Source organism: Myxine glutinosa, chromosome 7, assembly GCF_964187855.1.
Source record: "Myxine glutinosa chromosome 7, kmMyxGlut1.1, whole genome shotgun sequence".
Classification (NCBI taxonomy): domain Eukaryota; kingdom Metazoa; phylum Chordata; class Myxini; order Myxiniformes; family Myxinidae; genus Myxine; species Myxine glutinosa.
Window position 1 is genome coordinate 38586536 of NC_136267.1, and position 21135 is coordinate 38607670.

The 21135-nt window shown below is 43.7% G+C and overlaps 2 protein-coding genes across 4 annotated transcripts in view; both read right to left on the reverse strand.

The window, feature by feature from the left end:
• LOC137431136 (insulin receptor) overlaps positions 1–1769 on the reverse strand; it is a 221411-nt gene extending 219642 nt beyond the window's left edge. The window contains exons 1-2 of one of the 2 annotated variants that reach the window (XM_068122114.2): positions 1518–1769; positions 1093–1331 (exon numbers count right to left, since the gene is read on the reverse strand). In XM_068122114.2, the coding sequence (XP_067978215.1) occupies positions 1093–1168 (76 nt within the window). In that variant the 5' untranslated portion in view covers positions 1169–1331; positions 1518–1769. Of the gene's footprint in view, positions 1–1092 lie in introns of both variants that reach the window. The other variant, XM_068122116.2, reaches the window with a different exon arrangement.
• Positions 1770–12390: 10621 nt separating this feature from the next.
• The window catches only part of LOC137431138 (protein ARK2N), a 49306-nt gene continuing 40561 nt past the window's right edge, over positions 12391–21135 (reverse strand). For both annotated transcript variants that reach the window (XM_078781500.1, XM_078781501.1), the window contains 2 exons: positions 13446–13545; positions 12391–13244 (listed from right to left, as the gene is read on the reverse strand). In XM_078781500.1, the coding sequence (XP_078637626.1) occupies positions 13241–13244; positions 13446–13545 (104 nt within the window). In that variant the 3' untranslated portion in view covers positions 12391–13240. The remainder of the gene's footprint in view (positions 13245–13445; positions 13546–21135) is intronic.

The following is a 21135-nucleotide window of genomic DNA, read 5'->3' on the forward strand; positions in this document are numbered from 1 at the left end:
GGTATCGGGAGTATCTCGCATAGCTCCTTGGGTATCGGGAGTATCGAGTATAGCGCCTTGGGTATCGGGAGTATCCAACACAGCATCTTGGGTATAGGGAGTGTCTAGCATAGCGTCTTGGGTATCAGGAGTATCCAGCACAGCATCTTGGGTATAGGGAGTATCTAGCACAGCGCCTTGGGTATCGGGAGTATCTCGGATAGCGCCTTGGGTATCGGGAGTATCTCGCATAGCGCCTTGGGTATCGGGAGTATCTCGCATAGCACCTTGGGTATCGGGAGTATCTCGCATAGCGCCTTGGGTATCGGGAGTATCTCGCACAGCGCCTTGGGTATCGGGAGTATCTAGTATAGCGCCTTGGGTATTGGGAGTATCTTGCACAGCACCTTGGGTATCGGGAGTATCTAGTATAGCCCCTTGGGTATTGGGAGTATCTAGTATAGCCCCTTGGCTATCGGGAGTATCTCGCATAGCGCCTTGGATCTCGGGCGGATATAGTGCAGTGCCTCGGGTGGATCTGGCGAGCATGTAGCATAGCGGTTAGGGTCTCACAAGGATCTAGCGCAGCAGTTAGGGTCTCACGAGGATCTAGCACAGCGGTTAGGGTCTCACGAGGTTCTAGCGCAGGGGTTGGGGTCTCACGAAGATCGAGCGCAGGAGTTGGGGTCTCACGAGGGTCAAGCGCAGTGGTTAAAATTACACGAGAATCTATCACAGCAGTTAGGGTCTCACAAGGTTCTAGCACAACGGTTGGGGTCTCACGAGGATCTAGCACAGCGGTTGGGGTCTCACGAGGATCAAGCACAGCGTTCGGGGTCTCACGAGGATCTATCACAGCAGTTAGGGTGTCACGAGGTTCTAGCACAGCGGTTATGGTCTCACGAGGATCTAACGCAGCGGTTGGGGTCTCACGAGGATCTAGCACAGCAGTTGGGGTCTCACAAGGTTCTAGCGCAGGAGTTGGGGTCTCACAAGGTTCTAGCGCAGGAGTTGGGTCTCACAAGTTTCTAGCACAGCGTTGGGGTCTCACGAGGATCTAGCGCAGGGGTTAGGGTGTCGCGCGGTGCATACTACGTGGAGTGCGGGTCTTACTCTTGCTGTGGACCGGAGCTTGAAGAGTAACCAGCACAGCGAGTGCAGCCAGACAGTGCACAACACTCACTGCCATGCCCGCAGGAGTGTGCACCACGATCCTCCCCCAGCCTCTCTCGAACCGGGAGCGAAGTGGAAGCACCGCCAGAGCAGACACCAAGTGACAGAGGGCGTGCGATCCAGTTGTGGGTCCAACGGTCGAGTCGATCACTCCGGCCGCGCAATCTCGCCACTCATGGCTGCAGCACGAAAGGTTGGAGGTACACGGAGGGTACACAAGATCTAAAGCCCCCTAGCGGCCTCCACTAGATCAAGGAATAGGCACGGAGGGCGCGTTTAGGCCCAAAGAGAAAAAAACAATAACATCGGTTTGGGGGTCGCAATCTGAAGTCGACCACCCTGTGCTTCTTCCTCTTGGTCTGCACCTTTTCGTTGAGCAATGGTCGAGCCCCGACGCACTGGATCTCGGTCTCACTCCCTCTCTCAGGTTTCTTTCCGGCCGGACCGCGATCCTGGCCTCGTTGTTCGTTGCCGTAGCTAGCTGGGTTGGGTTGAGGCTGGATCTGGGGGCTCCGGTTGGGGTCCGGGCGCTGCACCCCGTAAACGTAAACACAGGGAACGCGCAAAATGCGGGACGGATCGAGGTGACATGGACCGGAGCTAGTCGCCTCCCGCGCTTTTCATTTCCTCATTCCTCACTCAGCTCGCACCCCAATTTCAGGTTTTCCATCAAACCTTTTAATTGTATTCAGAACAAAATGTTTCCTTTTGTATTGGGCCAACCTCTTTAAATGGACACATGATGCCTTTGTGCCCGTCTATATATTACGTACACACAGAGGCGAAAATAAATGAAAATGAAGGAAAAAGCATCAATGACAGAGGAAAAGAAATTAAAACAAGTACAGATATTGTACATTCAAAGTACACCGCCTCCATGCGAAATAAATAACATATCTTCCAGTGCGCGACATTGCCGGGGACACCGCCTTGCGACACACGGAGACGGAATTGGGAGCGGTGGACAATAAACGATTCTGCAATTAAAATAAAATAATAATCGTAAAATAATTAATTTCTTAATCAATTGGCTAATAGCATACCCAAACCACCATTGTTGCATCCGCAGCTGTAACTTTTAGAAAATCAATTAAATAATCGAAAAATTAAATAATTAATCCATTAATTGATTAATCAAGAATTATTAAACGATTAATTGATTGATCAAAAAATTAAAAATACCATTTACAGCCAAATAACCTGGTCACTGTCGTGTCCGAATATCAGCTTCCTAGCTTAAAAGGTGCCTGAAATATTGCCCAAGATGAGAAAGAAAATAAATAATCGAATGCTTAATTGTGCAACTAAAATCTATAATAATGGTAAAATAATTAATTTCTTAATCAATTGGCTAATAGCATACGCAAACCACCGTATTTTATCTGAAGATGTAAGTTTTTGATGTACCCAATAATCAGCAAGGTCATGGAATCCATCATTGCTTCTGACATCAAATCCTTCTTCTCCAATGGCTTGATCTCCGATCATCAATTTGGATTCAGACCAGGTAACTCTACTCTGGACATGATGCTTCTGCTGTCTCAACAACGGATGGAGGTCCTCAATGCCAAACAGGAAATAAGAGCTGTCTCCCTTGACATATCACGTGCCTTCGATACGGTCTGGCACCCCGCTCTGCTCACCAAACTCTCCTCCTATGGTATCCATGGAAATCTCCACTCATGGCTTGCGGACGTCCTCTCAGGTCGTAGTCAACGTGTGGCCCTGAATGATTTTCTCTCATCTCCCCTTCCTGTTCAGGCTGGAGTTCCCCAAGGCAGTGTTCTGGGCCCTGTGCTTTTTCTGGTCTTCATCAATGATCTCTATGATCTCTGATGACTCTAAAATCCTCTCGATCTCTTTGCTGATGACTTCTCTCTGCCGCTCCATTCCTCATCCCTCAGATCGGCAGTCTGCAGCCTCCTCACTCTCTGCCGACCTGGACAAAATCACAGACTGGTCAAACAAGTGGAACATGTCTTTCCATCCTGACAAATCTCACACTCTTGCAAATGTCTATCCGAAAAGATCGACTGAACAACCCTCCCATCTACTTTCTGAACAATCCTCTCCAAGAAGTTCTGTCACTCAAGCTTTTGGGTCTCACTATCTGCCATGATCTTTCCTGGGAAAACCACATTTCCAAGCTGGCCTCCAAAGCCAGTCGCCGACTGGGCATCCTCCGTCGTGCGAAGTCCTTCCTTGGCACACCTGAGCTCCTCACCACATACAAGGCTTTCATCCGCAGCTCAATGGAATACTGCTCTCCCCCTCTGGGCTGGTGCTCCTGCCTCACACCTAGCTCGGCTTCACACTTGAAACCAAAGCTTTCTGAATCATTGGAATCTCTCGCGATGAAGCTAACTCTGAGGACCTTTCACTTACTCACCGCAGGCAGGTTGGTGGTCTGTCTTCTTCCGACTCCTATCCAGCCTTGCTCCCCCAGCTCTCTCTGTGCTCTGTCCCCCAAATATTCCGACAGGTCGCCCAAGATCTGCCAGCAACCCCCTTATGGTTAAATTTCCAAAATCAAGACTCTCTGCTCACCTTCACTCTTTCATTCCTCTTTTCTCCCGCCTCTGGAACAAACTGCCTCGCTCTCTTCAATCACACTCCTCCCTCCAGGTCTTTAAAACAGCTGTTCACCACCATCTCTTATCTTCCCCCATCCAAAACCTTGATCTTTTCTACCCCCATTAATTCAGCCCAGATACACTTTTTTGAAATACCGACTTATTTCCCAGAAGTCCTAGCAGTGTCCATGTGTTTTATACCTCGACCACCACCCACCCCCCACCTTCCCATGCATCCCCCCCCCCCCCCCACCCACCCGCCACAGATCTCCCGATGTCCCTGCTCTTAAATGTTGTAATTGTGTCCTTCCCTCTCTCTCTCCCCATCTTGTCTTCCGCTCCCTTTATCATGTTTTGTGTCAGTTTGTCTTTTTGTGATCAATGTTAGCTTTGACATGAACCTCGATCTTGTATACATAAAAAGAAAAATTGGAAAATTAATTACATCATTGATTGATCGGAAAAAATAATTAATTACTTGATTACAACAAAACAACAACAGGCATTTTAAGGCCATTTTCTCTGCAAGAGCGGGGGTTAGCCTTGCGGTCCCCAAGACAATCTTCTCCATTTCACCCTATTTTCTGCATCTCCCCTTGTTAACCCCCTTGCCCGCATTTCTTCTTCGACCATCTTTAGCCAAGTCTTTCTCGGTCTTCCCCGTCCTCTACTTCCTTCTACATTGATTTCCATCATTCTTCTCAACCAGTCACTTTCATCCTTCCTCAACACATGACCAAACCATCTCAACCTGTTTCTCTTCACAGCATCCATCACAGGCTCTATTCCCATCATCTTTCACAATCCATCATTTGTCTTCCTCTCTCTCAACGATACTCCACACATCCACCGAACCATTCGCATTTCCACCCTTTCCAGCCTTCGTTGCTGCTCTACGTTCATTACCCATGTCTCGCTCCCATAAATCATAACACTTCTCACACATGCAGCAATGCAGCATACACCTTTCCCTTCAGCTTCAACGACACTCCCCTCCTAGTCAGCACACCACTCGGTTCCCTAAACGTCTTCCATGCACATCTCACTCGAGCAACCGTTGCCGAGTCTGATCCACCTTCTCCATTCAGCATGTCTCCTAGGTAACAAAATGTTTTCACACCTTCCAGCTTCACGCCATCTCCAAGATCCAACTCAACATTTCCTCCATCTGCAGCTCCCTCTGTGCACACCTTACACTTGAATGTAGCTGCCACACTGGTTAATGACCCTCTCAAACCACTACATTTTTGATGAACCCACTCAGCGCACATTGTACATTGAATGGAATTCACTCCGACACCCTTCCTGCACACACAGCACACGGCCACTTCCCAGTTCTTTCCACCTCACCACATGCTTTACCACTTGCCATCACCTTCGTTTTTTCCGATATTCACCTTCAGACCTTTTGTCTCCATACATTCCTTCCACTTGTTCATCTTCTCCTTCAGTCCATCCATACTTTCTGCAATCAACACCAGATCATCTGCACACAACAACTCCCACGGTAAACCCTCCTTTACTTTCTGAGCCAGCACCTCCATCACAGCTACAAATAGTAGTGGACTTAGTACCGACCCCTGATGCACTCCCACCTTCACCTCAAACTCACCACTGTTCCCGTGCTTCGCCCTTACAGCAGTTCGCGCTCTTTTTAGTCAGGGCCCTTAGGGATATTTTGGTTCAAATTCTTCCAAAAGCATCAAATTTGGCGCAGATGTTGCCCATGCCATACTCTTTCGATTTTTGACGGGCGCCAAGGGCGGTATGATCCGGGGACCATACCGGTCCATCCCGCCATGTCACCTGACCTATGACGTCATAATTAGGATATGCATCTAATCACGTGGCGTACTATAAGTGGTCAAAGTTCAAAATGAATCGATCGAAAAATGAAGGCAGGGATCCATTTTAAAGGTTTTCATAAAATCCAATATGGCCGCCAGGTCACATGACCTATGACGTCATATTTATGACATGTATACAATCATGTATACATGAACCCGGATCATGATCGCACAAAAATTAAACACAAGGATATGGCATACAGTTCATAAAACATCAAAATCCGTACCTTTGTAATTAGACTGATGAACTGCATATGCCTGAAAATTAGGAAATAGACATGTAAATATTTCCTCTAATTGTCAAAAATAAGGTCAGAGTTCGATTACCCAACCCAGAAACATAAAATGGTGAACCTCACGTAAATCTTCACAAAAAACACAAAAACCGACATGTTTGACTCAAAAATGACCTTTAAGATGACCTTGAGGGTTGACCTTGACCTCAAATCATCAAAATAACATCATAATTGGATTCCTCGACCTCGAAAAACCCTGAAAAGTGGTATCATACGTGATTCCAACCCTTTTGGTTATTTAACTGATTTTCCTCTAATCCGGGTGGCGGCCATTTAGTATTTCGCCAATATGGGGCCCCCGGGGGGGGGGGGGGCGCCCGTCCTGGCGCCCATCAAAAATCGAAAGAGTATGGCATGGGCAACATCTGGGCAAAATTTGGTGCTTTTGGAAGAATTTGAACCAAACGGCCCCAAAATATCCCTAAGGGCCCTGACTATTTGTACATTACCATCACTACTCTGATCAACCATTCCTCCACTCCTAACGTCCTCAATGCCCATGTCAATACTTCATGTGTAACCCTATTGAATGCTTTCTCCAGATCAACAAACCCAAGAAAACTTCTTCCTCTTCTCCATGTACTTCTCCTGCAACTGCCTCACAATAAAAAGCGTGTCTGTCGTTCCTCTTCCTGGCATAAATCCAAACTGCATTTCGTCAATCTTCACTTTCTTCCTTATCCTCCTCTCCAACACCCTTTCCAATACCTTCATTCCATGCTTCAATAACTTTATCGCTCGATACGAGCCACACTCCAGAGTGTCACCTTTCCCCTTGTATAGAGGAACGAGAGCACTCAGTTCCCAATCCACTGGAATGCGGCCTTCTTTCACCGCCAGATTACAGATCTCTGTCATTCTCTTCACACCCCAACTTCCTGCTGCCTTCAACATATCTCCCACAACTCCTGTCGGCCCTCCCGCTTTTCTACTCTTCATTGCTTTTATCGCTTCCTCAACTTCCTTCTTGGTTATCTTCTCTGGTGGTCCTAAAACTGGGTTACTCTCTATGTTGCCATCCCATTCATTCTCTGCATTCAACAGTATTTCCATATATCTCTTCCATCTTTCTTCAATTCCATCTGGGTCCACAACGATTTGTCCCACTTCATCCTTCAAGCAACTCACCCCCATCACATCACACCTCTTTCGCTATCTGCTTTTCTATTCTTTTCTTTCTAATCTTTCTATTTTATCTTATTATTTTTATTATTTATCTATATAAATTTTTACTATTTATCTACACAAATCTTATTTTCTAATCTTTCTATTTCTAATCTTTTCCATCACACCTATATCTATTTCGCTACCCCCCTCTTAATTAATTACTTGATTAATCGATAAATAATCGATTATTTGATTAATCAATGAATCAAAAATATCCTTTATAGCCAAATCACTTGGTCACTATCATGTCCAAATATCAGCTTCCTAACTTAAAAGGTGCCTAAGATAATGCCCAGAAGACAAAGGAAATAAAAAAATGCTTAATTAATCAATGATAATCAAGTAACTAATCAATTCATTGATTAATCAAAAAACAAAAGAAGTTTTTGCCAAAGCACTTGCTCACTATTGTGCCCAAATTTCAGCTTACTACCTCAAAGGATGGCTGAGATATCGCCCAGACAAACGAGAAAGAAAACAAGAAAACAAACAAACAGTGAAAACTGAGTACTCCCTTTCAGCGTGCGTCATTGCCGAGTCCCCTCCAGTGCCCGGCAATGACGTTATGCAGCGCCTGGAGATGGCATAGGAAAGGAGCAGTGTACAATTAAGGTAAAAGCATTTATGAAGTATACCAGAAACTATTTCAGCTAAATGTGTGCATAAGACAGATGCTCTTCTATTTTCTGAATGTTGAGACGTGAAGAATTACTTATTTGTCCCTCATTACTGCACTGGAACATCGTTGGTAAGCACTGTGGATCACTCCAGTGGATGGTCAGCCCATTGTTTCTCCATTCAACCCTTTTATGGGAAATGTGCATAAAAATCAACAAAAAAAAGAAGAAAAAAAAGACAACCATACACAGACAAAAGGCAAGCGAGGAATGCTATTACAATTTTATTTCCATATTTTAAGGGATAATATATACACTTGTCAAGGACAATTTTTTTCAGTTCAGCAGGGAGCAAGTGACATGACCTTTGAGTTGTGTGCCACCATGCACAGTGCAGCAACATGCTTTCAAAAGTTAAAATAAAGCGGAATCTGCGTGGGCTTCGACTAATCCCATGGAGTAAACTCACTAACAAAGAAAATGCAAGAATCCAACAACCAAAAGCACCACAAAATTAATTACAACAGATCAATGATAGCAAGCGCATGGCTACAAGCTTCCAATAGGGGTACACGCACGGTAAGGCAACAGAACTCGGTACAATGCTTAGGACCACATCTGCAGCCAAAGACCACCGATCAGCCTCGTCCCCAAGGTACTCCACTTAGAAACGATCCCGTACATTCGACCTTTGAGGCTCAGCACAGTGCAACATCAGAGAGACACCGGCCAGGCCTCACAGAACAGGTATCCGGCTCGTCAATGTCTTGTGACATTTTCAATACGAATGAGAGAGCATAAGTGGCCATGAAGACCGAAATTTAGCTTCCATATCGTCCAGCGGGGAATTTTGAGTCCCAAACACGTGGGTGAAAGATCTGGGATCCAATCGGAGCTTCTTCAGGCACCGGCCTGGATGGAAGGCAGTTCTGGGACTTCCAAGGCAGCGTGGGGAACTCCTTTGGCAAACAACTCAATGAGGGGAAGAACACTGAATGGTAGAAACTGTTGGAATTAATTTCTGCCAAGGAAAAAAAAAAGAAAAAAAAAAAGGGATTCTGCACAATGTCAACAAAAGAAAACAGGATATAAATGATAGTCCATCCAAAATAAGGTTTGACTTGGAACAAATTGCAACATAATTATTTTTTACCACAATGCATTTCTATGGGGTCTCCAGAACACCATACTAAAAGTCTGAAGAAATCTCGTAATATGAATAATTTGCATAAATCCAAATGGCCACCAAATATCAATATCTCACCATACATTTGCTCTCAGGTACATACTTTGATGTCGTGCTTGGTATCTTTTTTAGCAATATCACTCAATGGTGAAGAATTACCTTTTAAAATTCTCGTATCTGGATTCGGATCTTCACCAAAATAAAATGAATTCTTCCTTGTCAAATACCAAACCTGCCCTCCAAGTTCCGTCTGAATCCGTCCACAACTTTTTAAGTTGTCCACAACTTTTAAGACAGACAGGCAGGGGTGAAAACATAACCTCGCTCCACCTTCGGTGGCGGAGTAAAAAATGTGTGAATGACCTTTAAGAGGGAGTCATTTGTAAATTTGACCAAAAATAACAGGAGTAGCATGCAATATTACATGCACTGGAAATAATTCCATTAAGCCCGAGTAGTTGTCCTGCATTTTCCACAGTCTAAAATATCTAGAAGCAGAATAGTAATACAAGTTTTGTCTTGGTGGTTCAGACAAGACCTGAATGCAAAGATATGGCGAGATATTGATATTTGGTGGGCATATCAATTAAGTTTTAAATTGTTTCCAATGCCTCATGGAGTTTCTGGACACAATTCCTGAATTTTAAATCACTTAAATATGCCCTCAAAGAGCGACGATGTGGTGGCAAAATATTGATATTTGTGGCCATTTGGATTTATGGAAAATATTCATATTTCTGCAACAGAGATTTCTTAGGAATTTTAGTATGGTGTTCTGGGGACCCAATTGGGGATCACAAGGCTAACCCCCGCTCTAGCAGGGAAAATGGCCTTAAAATGCATGTTGTTGTTTGTGTTTGTTCTGTGGACCCCATAGAAATGCATTGTGATAAAAAATAATGATGTTGCAATTTGTTCAAATTTGAGTGAATAAAGGGCTAGATCTGCTGGACCACAAACAAGTTGGCTGTACCATTCAATACCCCAAATAATGTATCGTTTTGAGTGGGTGGGTAGGGGGAGGGAGGACTGCAATGTACCAAATTCCAAAAAGTAGTGAAGCGGATCTGTTCGCACAATACGGACGTCAAAACAAACAATGCTCGTAAAATCAAGTACTGGTCGGGTCACAAGGTTTTTTCCTTTTAAAAACTGAGTGCAAATTTGGAATGTCAACATGCGGCATTCGATCCTTGGGATGCTTTTGTGATCGAGTCCCTTTTGAGCACGCCATTTGTTGGGGGTCGCGATACGTAGGATTCTAATTTTGAAAGCAAATCAAACGGATTAATACAAACCAAACCGGGCAAGCGTCACACTCACCCGACGTCGGGTGGGTTATATGGCTACACCAAAATAACACGCAGAGTGCCAGGAAAGACGTATACAGTCACGTGAAAAAGTAAGTACACCCCATGTAAAGTTTAGACCTTTTCAACATATTGCAACATACAGCTATTTGATCTTCATTTCAACAATATTGATAGATAAAGGTGATATAATATAACAAATATCATGAAACATTTACATTTTGTAGTCCATTGTATAATTTAAATAAACATATATGAAAATTTCACATGTGGAAAAAGTAAGTACACCCCTACATTTATCACTACTTCGAATACCTAAAATTAGAATCAGGTGCACCAGCTCAGGTGCAAATGATTAGAACATCGTTAGAGAGGATCTTGGAGGAACCTGTCTTATTTAAACCTCAGACATTTAGTTTGGTTTGCTCTTTGTTGTTGAAGTGTGCGGCGTCACCATGCCGATATCAAAAGAGCTCTCTGAGGCCTTCAGAAAGAAGGTTATAGATGCCTACGAGTCTGGGGAGGGATTTAAAAAGATCTCCAAACAATTTGAAATCAATCATTTGACTGTCCGGAAGATCATCTACAAGTGGAGAAGATTCCAAACAACTGCCAACTTGTTCAGGCCAGGCTGCCCCAGCAAGTTCAGCCCGAGAGCAGACCGCAAGATGCTGAAAGAAGTCTCTAAGAACCCCAGAATGTCATCACGGGACCTAAAGGTAGCTCTTGCCACTGTTGATGTCAAAGTGCACAAGTCTACCATTAGAAAGAGGCTGCACAAATTTGATCTACATGGGAGGTGTGCCAGGAGGAAACCTTTGCTGTCCAGAAAGAACATCAGGGCAAGACTAAAGTTTGCCAATGAACACCTAGGCAAAGACCAGCACCTCTGGAACAATGTGCTCTGGACAGATGAGTCAAAGGTAGAGGTATTTGGCCACAGTACCAGAAGACATGTTTGGCGAAAACCAAAGACAGCATTTGACCACAAGAACCTGAAACCAACGGTAAAGCATGGTGGTGGAAATATTATGGTTTGGGGCAGCTTTGCTGCATCAGGGCCTGTGCAGCTCACCATCATAGAATCCACTATGAATTCTTCATTGTACCAGAAGTTGCTTGAGGATAATGTGAGGCCATCTGTCGGAAAGTTGAAGCTCAACCGAAGGTGGACCTTGCAACATGACAATGACCCAAAACATACCAGTAAATCCACCAAGGAATGGCTGAAAAGAAAGAAATGGAGGGTTCTGGAATGGCCAAGTTAAAGCCCGGATCTAAATCCCATCGAGATGTTGTGGGGGGATTTGAAACGAGCTGTGCATGCAAGAAACCCCTCAAACATCGCACAGCTGAAAGAATTCTGCATGGAGGAGTGGGCAAAAATTTCTCCCAGTCGATGTCAGAGACTGGTAGACAGTTATAAGAAACGCCTACTTGAGGTTGTTTCTGCCAAAGGGGGCAATACCACCTATTAGAGCCAAGGGTGTACTTACTTTTTCCACATGCGAAATTTGCATTTATATTTATTTATATTATACAATGGACTACAAAATGTAAATGTTTCATGATATTTGTTATATTATATTATCACCTTTATCTATCAATATTGTTGAAATGAAGATCAAATAGCTGTATGTTGAAATATGTTGAAAAAGTCAAAACTTTACATGGGGTGTACTTACTTTTTCACGTGACTGTATGCCGCAGTTCACGCCAGGAGTTCATAAACAGATTTGGAACTCCCGCTATTCAGTATAGCTGCCCTCATTTCCCCAAGCTCTGTTCAAATAAAATTCCTAAAACAGCTATGCAATGGAAAATTCACACAATTCAGTATGCGTCGTAGTAATGCGGAGGGCTGTTGTGAGAATACCTTGTATGCCAGTTTTGGGATACGAGCAAAGGGCAGGCTATGTACGCACACGAATTGAAGCCGTAAACAGGTGCAAAGTCGTCGCCACTGGCACGGTTTTCAAGTTCTGAATGCGACGCGCACAAAACTTGCGCAAGTTGCCTGAGAGAACGTTCTGGATGAGATTTGCAGCAATGCACTTCTGCACAGGCGTTTAGAAAAAAAAATAATAGGTGACAGGCCCCAGGTGGATGGAAGCAATTTTAAAAGCAGCAAGGAACAAGGTTGTGGAAATGTTATCGATGCCCTTCGATAGGAATCACATTCCACTTCGGCTCTTCAACACTCTCTAGTCAAGTAATACAAGAAATGTTCACAAGAAGCATATACTTTGAAAACCACCACCCAATATTTTTATTTTATATAGAATAAAGAATAAAATCATAGCAACGGTAGGTTGTTACCAAAAGCAGCCAATTTTTAAATACTAAATGCTCTTCGAGCATACGTGACTGCAGGCGAAATGGCAGAGTAATTCTCCGAAACGATTGCCATGCCTTCCCACGTGCAATGGTGTAGACAACGCGACCTTACATCTGGTATACAGACAATACAAGTCACCAATTTGAATGAGAAGGCGGCGGCGTAGATTGATGTGCAAAAGAATCCTTCCTCAAAATTCATTCAGTACGGGCAGAGGAAAGATGAGGGAGTAAAAATTCTTGAAAGTGTGTGGTCTTCACCTCAACAACAGCCAGTACGACCAAATATCAAGGAAGCAGAGAGTTCCAGAAGCCACAAGTCACTGTCAAAATCGTTGTGTGCATGATGGTGAACCCCACCCTCCAAATAAAATAATAATAAATCATGTTAAGCATGCCACTTTAAATTGCAACTGGAATAACTATTGGACAAGAAAAGCGAAGGAATAGCCTGGGTTTCCTTCGCTACTTACGCCTCTCCAACCCGATGACAGGATGCATTCAGCGAGCTGTCGTACTGGCGTCTCAAAAAGCCAGTGCCAATGAGAGGAACGATGGTAAGCGTGCTAAGGAATATAAAAAGAGAGGGTGGACACGATTGTCCATAAAGGGGTTGTACTGATGAGGGTGCACGCAGGGTTAGATGAGCGTTTCATGCATCCCCTCGCACATCTTGTAAGCAGAGAGATACTCTTCAACGATCTCTTCAACGATCTTCAACGATCTCTTCAACGATCGCCTCCCGGCATCTCCTCTCACCTGGCGAATTGGTAGATATGGCAGAAAGCAAACCAATGACCTTTATAGCAAAAAGTAGTTTGATCAGAGAGGTTAACAGGTTAGAGCATTGCCTTTTCAAGTATTAGTTGCAGGAATAAAGCGAAAATAACTTGCCCGAATTTCTTGAAATCCAATAAAATGTAGGACTGAGAAGAGTAGAAAATGTAGCAGCAGGCCTACCTGGCTTCACTGGTGAATGGCTGAGCAGGCCCCTTGCTTTGCTCGTCACCATCCGAACTGCTTACAGAGACATCACGGTATGTCGGGACCGCAGGTCCATCTACAGGCGTCATCCAGCAAGTCGATATAAAAAGGTTGGTAGGAAGAAAGAAAGAGAGAAAGAAAGAGAAAGATTAATACAAAGGCAGAAGAATAGAAATGTTTGTCCAAGAATGAATTTGGCAATGGCAAGCTGGAAAAAAGGCAAAGCCTAAAAACAAACGAAAACCTTTTGAATTACCGTTTAGAACACTTCAGAATTAAACACGGTGGGTTAGAAAAGGTGTTCTTCATTTTTGATGGATGGACATAGCCAAATATTGAAGCGGCTTAAAATTGACGAAAGCAGACCTGGACGTGCAGTTGCATTTTATTCAATGTCATTTTATTGTGTCAATGTCAATGTGTCATTTTACATGCAAAAGCAACTCGAGATGACAATATTTCTGAATCGAAATTTAAATTTCAATCGAAAACACGGAGAGAAACGTTTTATTTACTAAAGTTTCAAAGCTCAAAATGGAGCTTCACATGCATCACATGGAGGAAGGGCGGGGCAGAGTGAGGGAGTATTAGGAGACATCAGTATACCTTTACACAGATTACAATGGTGTTGGGAGACAAATTTACATGGTATGAGATGCACAGATCTGGGATGCAGGGAAGTGCATCACAATTGAAGTGCTCAGTTGGGAACGTGAAAACAGGCTGACCAATATTCCCTGCAGGTTAATAAGAAATAACACTTCAGAAAGCCAAAACTAAAATAATAAAATAAATAATACAGCATACGAAGAGAACAAATAGAAGGCTTGAGCAGGCAAAATCTGTTCAATAAAGGAGCCAGGCATCTCCTACAGGTATTCGACAGCTGTAACCAAGGTAAACGTACTCTGCCAGATCTGCAGACTCTAGAGCTGAGAGCGTGTGTGCACATACATATATGCACATAAGCAGCGTCACCTACTTTCAGGAGTCCTCTTAGTGGTGGTGATTCACATTTACGAAAAGCGCCCTTCGATGAAGTCAGGTGCTCAAGATGAAACAGCCAACCACAGACTATTTGAGCTGGTTTTGTATTATCAGACAAAAGCCAAGCTCACAATGGAAAGCCAAAGTGTGCCCACCATCCTTTCTTGCACACTCGAGTAATGGACCAAATGATGCACGACCTTGAGGCCATCACATGACTGCAGTATTGACACACATGCAAAGCGATGAGAAACAACAATGGCCGTTTCTACCAGTTTGACCTTGTCGGTGGTTCAGCAAAACATCCATTGACTATTATCCTCCCTTGGCAATGTGATAAATCGGAATGCTGAAGACTTTTTTTGATCAAACCGATCAAAATGTCACCGCTTATCTACAGTGTATGCAAAAACAATTCACTAACCAGGAAAAAAAACGTCCATCATCTTTGGGACATGCCTTTCATCCGAAAATATTTACCAAAATGAGTTTCCTTAGCATGCAAAATGAGGTCCAAGGATCCCTTGCACATCTTGGATCTGTCAGACCCCAACAAATACTGTCAGACCCCGATTGACGTCGGTGAAGGTGTGATGAATATCGAAACGATGTACATCAAAGTGGGGGTGCGTTCCTAACATTGTCACTCATCACTTCATCTGTTAGATTTCGCTTTTTACCTGTGATATTAACATTTTTTTGGTAAATGAGTTACATGTTAGACAAATAAAACGAAGAACAATAGCCAGACAAATAAAAACGAGAACATATTCTAGAGTTCGAATTTTTCTTACCTTTAGTACCTCTTCCAGAAGTAGTCAAACCAGCAATGACTTGTAATGAACGTTGGCATTTTTATAGATGGTACACACCGTAGTCAAAGGCAAACATCAACCGCACGTTCACCAGCATCCATTCGACAATTACTTCTGAGGTAACACTTTTACGCTGCCTCTTCGCCACTCTAGAGTACAATACATTTCTTTATGTGTGACACAAATTAGTTAATGTACAGGGTAGGTGGAGGCGAAGGCTGAGGCTACGGACATTGAGGCTGAGGATGCTGTCTTTAATGAAGGGAAGACATATTTGTGAAACGACATGAAAAGGGGGACGTAATTTGGTGTATTATTGTAGAAACAATAAAAATGGTACGTGATTTTTTTTCCTTGCTTGACGCTTAGCATTTAAAACTAGAGGTTCCAGGGAACCTGAACTCAACTGGTCTATATCAATATGGTCCATTAGTGGGGCAACTTAGCATAACAATTGTGCATTTTGTGAGGAAAGCACCAAATTTGGCACACTAGTAGACTATCATATTATGAAAATATCTGGATATTGGGCCATCTCAGATTCAGAGATTTGATTTTTGCAAGATTTCGATTCGATTGGGATCGAAGAGAACACCTTCTTCGTCTTCTGTACAGTGAAGTTGCCAGCCCTGAATTATCTGGCTACATCTGGGTGCTTCATTGGGAGTGCAACCATGTCCCTCAGGTGAACAGGGACCCACCTGGCATAGTGTGTGTGGTCTAAGGCATGGAACCATGGGACCAGTTCCGTCAGGGCATCAAGGTACATCGTGAATGAAGCCTGCCGCAGAGAACGCACGTAGACCAGTACCAACATCTCTAGTTCCAGCACAGTTGCCCAGTACTGAAAGTTGGGAATGTCTTCTCCTCTCTGGTGACACCAGTCTTCGAACTCAGGCAGGTCTTCTGCATCATCAGCATATGTCATACAGTGGCGTTCATACGCACGGTGTTGCAGGATGTGCAGTGCCGCTGCAGTGATTTGATGAGCTCTTCTTGTGCGGGTGACGTGGGCAGCTCGCAGGAAGGAGTCGGCCGTCCCTGGCGTTGCAATCTCAGCTTGCAAATCTGCAAAATCTGCAAATCTTGCAAAAATCAAATCTCTGAATCTGAGATGGCCCAATATCCAGATCTTTTTATAATATGATAGTCTACTAGTGTGCCAAATTTGGTGCTTTCCTCACAAAATGCACAATTGTTATGCTATATTTAGCTTAGCTGCTGGACTATATGGAAACCAGAAAAATGAAAATTTTCAAATATCTTTAAGTGGCAAAAGGCACAAGTTTCATCAAATTTGATCAGTATTTGTGACTTTTAGAGCTTGGACGTCGTCCAAACTGATGTTTATGGGTCAAGTCATGTCATAGGTCATGACGAGGTCATTTTTCGGACATCGTCAAAACCCGTAATATATGTGTTGAGGTTTGTTACATACTGTCGACACACCAAGTTTCAGCCTTCTGGCTACATTAGGAAGTACCAGATTGACAAAAATTGATTTTTCAATATGGCCGCCCTGCCGTGCCCATCGTGCCCGATATGCAATCCCAAACTAGTTTATGTCTTAAAGATGCTGCATAACAAGTTTCATCAAATTTGATCAATATTTGTGACTTTTAGAGCGTAGACGTCGAATTGTTTACAGACGACAGACACTGGGTGTCGACAAAAACTCAGCTGGACATAGTCCAGTTGAGTTAAAAAGGATACAACACGATACACGATACTGAAATGCAATCAAACAAAAAAATTCCATTTAAAAAAAAGGGAATCATAAAAAACAACATGAACAATATAAATAAATATATATAATTATATGTATATATAAATAAATAAATATAATTATATGTAAATATAAATAAATAAATAAATATATATATATATATATATATGTAAATACAAATAAATAAATAAACAAATATATTGTTACGGATTCGTCACTTCCGTTGTGGTGGTTTGCATCCACTGTAAATATTTCTGATTCCATGTACTATTATTGTTTTCAAAAGGTTTATTGTTCATGAACTGTTTTCAACAGGTAAAAAAGTTAATGTTAAAAGAAACAGGAAACCGGATCGGGAACCGGACGACGAAGAGGAAGAAGAGGGAGAAAAAGGGCGGAGCGAGTGAATCGGACAAGAAGGAGCCGAGCTACTTGCGGTCTGGAGCGAACGTTGGCGAGCAAGAGTCACTAGCGAACTTTCGGGTTTCCGGGAAAGGGATTCCTGCGACAGAGTTGTCATCGCTGTGACCGATCAACCTGCGTGTCAGGTTTTTGGCGGTGGATTCCGAGGAGAATTATCGCCGGGCCGTTACGTCTCAAGAACGGGTCGTCAGCCATTTTGACTCGTGCAGGACTTGTGCTTCGCTCACGGTTTCGTCTCTTTTCGACCATTTTCACCGCATTCAGACGTCGTTCTGGGGCGTGTGTGTGACGTGGCTTTTTGAAGGTTAATTCGTCCATATCCGAGGGTGTGATTTCCCAGTCGCCTGGAGGGCGCCTTTGGATTTCCCAGTCGCCTTGAGGGCGCCTTTGTGCAGCTTTGGGCTGTGTGACTGTACTTGCCATCCGCACGGGATTCTGGTCTCGATTGGACATCATTCTGGTGATCGCTGGAGCGAATCGACTTCGGCTTGAAACCGGATCAACTTGGGTTTGAGGCCGGGAAAGAGACATTGGGAATGTTCTGGTTTCACTCACTTGGAGCAGAGCGAGTTATATATTACGAAACTGATGGTACCATCGTAGGATATATTGATTGTACTTTTGATTACTATTTGTTGTACTGTTATTCTTGTGTGATCTTAATACAATATTTGTTTGTGAGTAACAATTGGTGTGGCTTCACCATTGATCTTTGACATACGGAATAACACATATTTCCTGCCGTGACTCCTCTCGGAGGTACACCGTGACCAGGGGGTCGGGGAGGAGCACGTAACAATATATATATATATATATATACAAACAACAACAACATGCATTTTAAAGGCCATTTTCCCTGCTAGAGCGGGGGTTAGCCTTGCGGTCCCCATGACAATCTTCTCCATTTTGCCCTACTTTCTGCATCTCTCCTTGTTAACCCCCTTGCCCGCATTTCTTCTATATATATATACACACAGACGGCATTTAATATGGAATATTTTTTTTGTGGGGGTGAACTTACTTTACAAGATGTCTTAGAACCAAAAGTTCATTGGAATTATGTTGAAATTATTCTAGATTTTGTTAATGTGACCTTTAAAAGAAACAAAAACCACATTTGACATTTCGAAACAAATAAATTGATCCTTGAAAGTGATGTAAACTGATATCGAACTCAATTCATGGACAGTACTGTGTTAAACTTATGTACGTTTTCCAGAAGTATCTCTTTATTTTGCACATTAGCCAAAATTTTTTTTAACAAAAACAAAAGTTAAATTACGACTGGGATTACGGACAGTAAAATTACAGTTCAGTACTTCGTGTAACCCTGGTGTTGGGCTAGCGGCTAGGGTGCCGGCTTAGGATCCCAGGATCCTGGGTTCGAATCCCGGTCGATCGCTGAATTAACGCCAGGGGGGTTGACTCAGCCTGTCATCCTTCCGAGGTCGGCTAATTGAGTACTAGTTCACTGGTAATTCCCTGTTTGTCGCTAAAGGCGGCAAAAAGGGTTGGCGTCAGGAAGGGCATCCGGCCGTGAAACATTGCTTCAAAAAGGGGACCAAAAAACAACAACAACCACGGTTCCCGAAAAAGGCCAACCCCCGCTTGCGGGGAAAAATGGCCTCTAAAGGTGGTTATATTTTTTATATATACTTCGTGTAACCCCCACGAGCATTCAGGAGAGCACGTACACGTTGAGGCATGCTGTTCACGAGATTTGCCAACGTTTGGACAGGAATCGCTTGCCATGCAGTGACAATAGCCTGCTGCAATTCATGCACAGAGGTCGGCTGCTGGTCCAAGTGGTCGATTTGACGCGTTAATTCTGCCCACAAGTTCTCTTTCGGATTCATATCCGGGGACATGGCAGGCCACTCCACAAGCTCTACACCACAGTCAGCAAGAAAGTGTTGGATCATGCGAGCACGATGAGGCCGTGCATTGTCATCTTAGAAGACAAAGTTTCCTCGAAAGGCTGCACGAGCAAATGGAATAAATGTTTCTTCCAGAATGGCCCTGTACTTGAACTGGTTCAGGTTTCCATTCAGAACAACCAGGTCAGTTTTGCCCCCTGCATGAAAAGCAGCCCAAACGGTCACCCCACCACCTCCAGCTTGGACTCTTGGCACTATACAATCTTTGTTGTAGGCTTCATGCACTTGTCTGCGCACTCGGACGCGGCCATCTTGACGATAGACCAGAAATCTAGACTCGTCACTGAAGATCACACGATTCCAGTGTCCTGGCTGCCATTGACGGTGCTCTCTGGCCCACTGCAATCGGCGCTGGCGGTGTTGTCTGGTCAGGCGTGGCTTTCTCAGGGGACGCCTGGCACGATAGCCTGCTTGAACCAGTCGTTGGTTGACTCGCCTTCTGGATACAGGCACATTTGTCAGTTGCTGCCACTCAGCCCTAAGCCGATTAGCTGACTTGGTACGGCCATTGCGGACTAACCGGTGCAGCTGGCGATCATCCCTCCTTGTGGTTCTGCGGGGACGTCCTGGCCTCGGTATTGGAGTAGGGACACCCCTCTGAGCATTTCGTTTCAGGATCTTTGACACCTGACCTTGCGTGATGCCATACTGCCGAGCAATAGCACGCTGTTTCATGCCGTAATTTCGTAACGCCACCACTCCATGACAAACAGCATTGTCGAGTTGACGGTCCATCTCCAGAGGAAGCGGCAATACCTTTTGGAGATGTGCAGCAGTTGTTTTCCACTAATACAGAACGCAACAACCCTTGTATACCCGACTGTGAAGCCAATCATCAAATGCACCTGTCCGTACATTTTGCCACGCCACCTGTGATATAATCCTGTTGTTGACTTCTTGCTGCGACAGACAATCAGTGACATGGTTCTTTTAAGAAATAAATCACCAAAGTGTAAAAGAAACTCACCAGATTGATATACTGAGTTAAGAAAGTAAACCCAAGTCAAGAAAAAAAAAATATTCCATATTAAATGCCAAGTCTGTATACGAGTATATATATAAATAAATAAATATATATATATATATATATATATATAAATAAGTAAATATATTGTCGCGCAACGGCCGAAATCAATATCTGGCGGTCGCGGATTGCCGATTACGAAGGCTTTAACTCCGAGGCGGAAACTCAATGGCGGATTCCAAAATCTAAAACACCTAAGCGCGCGGAATGGAGGGAAGCGGCGCAAGTCCCCGCAGCCTTAACTATTGAAATCAACCACCCGGTAAACTGCGTTCAGATATATGTACAAAAATAATGCAAGGGTTTATTCAGGAAAAGCAAAGACGGTAAAAACACGCGCCGGAATAAAATACAAGGGCTCTACTCATTATTCCCTACACTACTTAACACACGAATCTCCTGGTAGATTCACAATCATACATCTTAGCCGACAAAACGCCTACACATGACTTATTACAGGTAGATTCCCTATTGCGACAGTCGAAGCATGTTACCTACTCAGATCTACTCTGCTCTACATATGTCACTACCCAAATTCGTAACAATATATATATATATACATATAAATAAATAAGTATAACACACACACACACACACACACACACACACACACACACACACACACACACACACACACACACACACACACACACACACACACACACACACACACACACACACACACACACAACAGATCAGGACGACAGCACACACAATAAACAGCAGAGAGAAAGTGACAGAGAGGGGGGAGAAG